General features: G+C 44.8%; 1 protein-coding gene across 3 annotated transcripts in view; it reads right to left on the bottom strand.

Annotated features, from left to right (window-relative positions):
• Nucleotides 1-401: 401 nt before the first annotated feature.
• LOC116955228 (rho GTPase-activating protein 5-like) overlaps nt 402-6000 on the bottom strand; it is a 29273-nt gene continuing 23674 nt past the window's right edge. For all 3 annotated transcript variants that reach the window (XM_032976249.2, XM_032976248.2, XM_032976250.2), the window contains exon 7: nt 402-3843. In XM_032976249.2, coding sequence (XP_032832140.1) covers nt 3582-3843 — 262 coding nt within the window. In that variant the 3' untranslated portion in view covers nt 402-3581. The remainder of the gene's footprint in view (nt 3844-6000) is intronic.

Genomic DNA, 6000 nt, shown 5'->3' with positions numbered 1-6000 from the left:
TTTTTACACACTGTACCAGGTATTAATTTGAGGCAGAGCCGACCTAGAGGACGCCCAGGACGAGTTCAGATGTTACTGGTGTTGGCCGTGAGCGGGAATCGAACTCGGGTAGTCGTGTTCATAACGCCATGCGTGCCACCCACCCATTAGTGCCACGAAATAGGCGTAACACACAGCACAGCTGGTAAACAAACAAAATGAATAATTAAAACTTATAAAGAATATCAATGCTACCTGCACCTTGCTGCAATGTTCAGTTGTGAGCGGGCAGGGAGGAGTGGTGTGGCTCAACGTGGGCAGATAGCTGAGCGGAAACACAAGGGGGTACACGCATTGGAGATGGGATTGGGCAGTGAGCAGGTCAAATTGCAAACCGGACAAAATGGCAAATGGAAAAAAAACACGTTAAAACCTAACTTTATTTTTGTACAGTTTGATTATACAGCAGGCATGTCAACCCCCCCCCCCTTCCCAGAAATTATACACCAAACCGATTAAACAGGCAAATGTTAATAAAATGAGATGAAGGCATTCGTGAGATGCGTTTACAGAACATCAAAACAGTAAACTTTACTCGTTTAACAAAAACTATACAATTAAAATCTGTAAAGCTTCTAAATACAAAATACGTTTTTTTCTTCTCAATACGCATAGATAGCATTTCCATACGTGGGACTAAACACATTACTAAAGCACTTACCATTTTAACTTAAATCATATCAAGTGTATTTAACCAATTTCAAAATAGCAACACAAATGGCAATGGGTTTTTTATGATTATCACCACAAATGGATAGTTTATCAAAAACTAGTTTTTAAACAATATAGCAAACCGTAATTGGCATAGGAATAACATGATCTATAAACATGGACAACCGTGGACTTGCATGTTAACCTTTTAATAATACAAAGAAACAGTTCACAACATTTATATTCAAGTAACTTGTCTACTTAACTCAAGAGGTTTGCATTTCAGTAAAGCATAAAAATGCAGAGAATTTATATAATTATCACTACATACAACGCCCCAACAAAAATAAACTCATGAATAATATGTGCACCTGTAAAAATGATATGCTCTCACTGAACAACCCTAAACAGTTGGCTAAAATCACATTGGAGGTTTTACATAGTAGTCAAACACTGATACAACCACTGTAAGTGTATCAGCTAAAGGGTTATGTTATTGATAATCATTATTACTTCCACTCTTTGATCAAAAATTAGGTTTGTAAAGCTTTAACACAGGACAACCCCCAACGTGGCACGGACGTTCCAAACGCATCACATCGTCACGCCCTCACGCGTCACATCAACACGTTTCACATCGTCACGCATCAACATCACGTCCTCACGCATCACATTGTCATGTGGAGGCAACACACGGTGTAATCGGGTCCGCCGCTCACACTATGATCGCATGAGTCACACACTTTCGTGCTTTATTGCCCTTGATGTGCACGTGGACTCTAGTGGTATGACTCTGAACTGCAGTGGTATAGTCTGTATACACAGTATATCAATCAGAATCGCAGTACTCACAATTACTGGAGAACCGCACGACTCAATGAACCTATTGTTAGCTTGAGAATAAGTAACTCCATAGTCTATTTAAGCCATTGTACAGGAAAATTCCAAGTTAATTTAAGATTGTGTTGGATTATACTGAGAATGATTAGATATATAATTGCCAACTCCTTTACAGTACATCAGTTTTCCTCAACTTGTGAAATTGACTGCGTGCAGGACTCGGGAAATTCACGATTTCAAGTGTAGAGCATGGTCCCTCTGTCGCACTTCCACTGCATCTACAATTTACAACTATTGTACGTTTATTTGGTCACGGCAGAGAAGTCATTCTCCAGTTTTGATGACCCAGCATTGGCGAGACGGCGGCTGCTGTAGAGTCTATGGGAAAAGCGGCCGAACCAATTGCTCGGCCGTACGCAGAATTGACAGTGCTAAAGAGCGATGATCGCTTCACTGGAGAAAATCATCACCATGCGTCCACTGCCATTGGGGTGGTTCTGCAAACGGAGATTTGCTTTAAAACAAAAACAATTAATAAAAATATATTTTACCAGGTAAGGTCCACTGAGCTATATTGCTCTCTTTCAGAAGCGTCCTGACTATTACAAATGAAAAGTGGCTTATCACGTGGACATTGAAAGCAGCCAAATACTCCTAATGCATGTTGATTCTAAATGTGGAGGGAAAAAAAGGACCTGGAGAAAAATCCACACGACCATGGGGAGAACATGCAAACTCTAAATATACAGGCATCAGGGTTGGGACTGAACCCACGACTTCCTGCATATCAGGTGAGGCAGTTAACATCTCGTCACCTTCACGCCCCAATCTTTACCCAGATTACCGAGGAAAAATTAACACCTTTTTAAGATTCAAATTTATAAGAAAATCAGCCATGCGTGCGGTGGTTTTTCAGTTTGTTACCTGCTTTCATCACAGCCAAGTGTAATAATACGAGATCGTGACCTATTTACAAATCAGTAGGACATTGCTTCCCTCGCGCGCAAACCCCAAGCATTTGGCATAAAACGTAGAACGTTTATGAAAAGAGAATAAATAAAAAGTATAAATCTTCAAAAAAACTGGGCAACATTATGATACACAATAGTTTTTGAAATCAAAAGTTTGAGAAAACGTAGCATTAATAGAGATATAAATTCAAATCAATGTTTACAAACTTAATTAACAGTTTGGGAGAGAACGTATATTAATAACAATGAGCAGTCTGATAACTGCATATCTACAATGAAAAAAGCACAAATCACCAGCATTGAAACCAGTATTTCAGATGTAATACTAAACATGCGCTACTCCCCAGGACCTTATCCGCTACGGTGAAACATAACCGCTACATTAGCTTCTTGACAAAACATTCCACTTTTTAACATTAAAAATATGAAATCCACATTCGACTAGATGGCCTCGAGTTAAAATTCGAGCAAAAATAACTGTTTAGTACCACGGACAGGCAAAGTGAAGCTTGTAAATGTACCCTGTTGGCTGTCATACACTCCCCGAGAGAAGTGCAACGCTCCTCTTACATTCTACACTGCTTCTCACGCGGGGGCAGCGGATACAGGCAGCTTTCACACATTCGCCCCACGTCTCACGCACGCACACTCGCAGCCCCCACTCTGTACCCGCAAAACACAAAAACAAAGATCATCACCCCCACCACGTATAGCCTGTAACAGACTGTTGGGGCAAGTGCTGTTAGCAAGCACCTATGAAGGCAGGCATGGCGCACCAGGGGGTGGGTGGCCAGCACCGCGCCTGGCCGCCTTTGTCTCCACAGTGGTGATGTTTTTACACACTGCACCGGGTACTAATTTGAGGATGAGTCGTCCTAGGGGAGGCCCAGGCCCGGCTCAGATAATCGTCACCGATGTTGGGCGTGAGCGGAAATCGAACTCGGACCGCCAGGTTTGTTGTGCAGCTCGCTAACTAACCACTACACCACCACTCACCCGCAAAACACACACACGCACGCACATTTGCAAACGGGTTGAACCTGGTGATTATGTCCGATGCAATTCAACACTTTGGGTTCTCTACCCCTCGATGTCCACCAGCCTCCCTTCGGCCGGCAGGGCCTCGGCGGGAGCCACGGAGTCGTCCGGTCCTGGCGGGAGGTCATCACGGCCGTGGAAGATGCGAGGGCAGTGGATGATGAAAGGCCGGATGGGAGTACGGCTCACCATCTTCCCCATGATGGTGGTATTGTCGCTGAAGTTGGGCTTGATCAGCGTGGGCCAGAAGCAGATGGACAGATTCTCCTCGGACATCTTGTTGGTGGCGCTGTGCTGGCACACCCTGCATGCGAGACGCACGTTGAGAATTTACGCGCACAGCTCGTCACTGGCCGTTTCCTGCACTACCGTATTTTCCCACATATAGTCCGCATACGCATATAACCTGAAGACGCATATACCCCGCAAAAATAGCATTTTGTGTAAAACAAATTTCAGATAGCCCGCACCCCTCCATATACCCCGCATGCATTAATATATTTAACGTCATTACCGCAGCTTAATTCCATCATATTAATACAAAGTTTACATTTGTAATACATTCCACTATCAATTGTTAACATTAAAATCATAACGTGCACAAAGAAAACAAACTAACCGGAAACGAGTGAACTTAATACAGGAAATAAGTAACAAAAGTAAATATCCAATAAATAAGTAACGCAACTGGTAGATAAGTACCGTAAGCGTACTGTTAGGATTAAAAGTATTCGACCTCGTCATATTACAGCTACTGGACCGGTAGTTACCCCTGTACAGTTTTAGCACTGGTAGATTGCGCACTGCGCAGACGCTATGCACTACGGTAACGCCATTGCCTCCTGGCAACAAAGCCATTGGAAGTTTGAAACAAAGCTCATGGTCGCGACTCTATACGGCAGTGCTCAGCCAATAGCAGCGGCCTAAGGGACTCAGCAATTATGATTCCGCGTCTGGTAGATGCTTGTTAAGGCCCTTCCCATTGTGCAATCGATAGCCTCAGCTGAAACTTTCGCACCCCCCTACAGCCACTGAAAGTATTATGGTTAACAAAGTGCGCCCACTTCAAACATTGTCGTTTCATTGTACAAACAATTCGAATAATTTAAAACGTGTTAACATGTGCAATTTTAGTTTGAGTGGTTTATTCAGCAGTGCTTTAGTCAAAGGTAAGTTTTGCATAGGGGATAGTCCTACCATGAAAACATTAAACGAGTTATGACATGTCACACATGTAAAATATTTTTGGGATACCCCGCACCTCCATATACCCCCGCAGGGTCTTGTGTAAAAAGTGGTATACCCTGCGGGTTATATGCGGGAAAATACGGTACTCATTACATGTTAGTTGAACCTATTTTTCACTATACTTAGCCAACCGTGCTAATCGGAGGTGTGGGAAAGATCAGTTGAACCGCTTCCGGTGTCACCAGGGGGTGGCATGTGCCGCTTCCGAACCATCGATGGGGCGAACTCCTAAGTGACAGCCTGCTCTGTGTATGCGGGGAGCTAGGGGACCATGGCGCACCATCTCCTCCACCTGTGAAGTCCGTCAGGCGTGTCAGGCGGACTGGTTATTGCCCTGAACGTGGGTTTAACCAGGCTGGATCCTTGAAAGATGTGGAAACTGTCCCATTGGTGAACTCCTCTCGCAGGCAAGGCTGCGTTGGCTGGGTCATGCAGTCCACATTCCCAGCTACTGCGTGCCCAAGCAGCTTCTGTTTAGCCGGGTAAGAGGGGGCTAAACGGGTACGGCATGAGCTAGAAAAGAGATGGGCTGATGTGGTACAGGAGGATGTGGGGCTGAGTGGACTTTCCGAATACTGGAACCAGTGGTGTCAAAACTGGCCCCTGTGGAGGAGGCTCGTGAAGGCAGCTATTGAACGGATGGAAGCAGTTGCCCTCCAACAATAGCGGAGGGCAAAGGAGCAAAACTCATAACAAGGAGCAAGTTGGCACAGTAGGCAGCACAAGTAGCGTATCTGCCAGCCATCTCAGCTCATCAACCCATGGGACCTGGGGTCTTTCCCGTAACCTCGCCAGTGAGCCTTCAACACTTCACGTGGCCTCAAAGTACACCTAGCCTGGCACACGCGCTGTGGTGCCGTCACCGCCACTTCATGGCGAATGGTGGTCGTTGTGAGTGCGTTGCTGCGACCTGCAGTGGAGGTGGTTGGACACAATACTGATGAGATAGAACAGTGCGTGTCTGGTAAAATAAGTTCAACATGTTTAGAGGAATCAAGGGAAGTTAACGCCAACGGTAACCACGATCGTTTCTAGATTTGCTATATCGGGGAGACGAAACGACATGTCTCTGACCGAATTCGCGAGCACAAATCAGATTTGAAACACGGCAGAACGAATTCTTCTGCCGTAGCTGATCACTGTTACAACGCTGTGGGTGATCACGATATAATTTTCTCCGATACCAAGGTTATTTGCAAACCCACGGGTTTTT

This window comes from Petromyzon marinus, chromosome 58 (assembly GCF_048934315.1).
Source record: "Petromyzon marinus isolate PM22_M1 ecotype Great Lakes invasive population chromosome 58, UKy_Petmar_22M1.pri1.0, whole genome shotgun sequence".
Classification (NCBI taxonomy): Eukaryota; Metazoa; Chordata; class Hyperoartia; order Petromyzontiformes; family Petromyzontidae; genus Petromyzon; species Petromyzon marinus.
The sequence above is the reverse complement of the archived record's forward strand: the minus strand, read 5'-3'. Positions and strand labels throughout refer to the sequence as shown.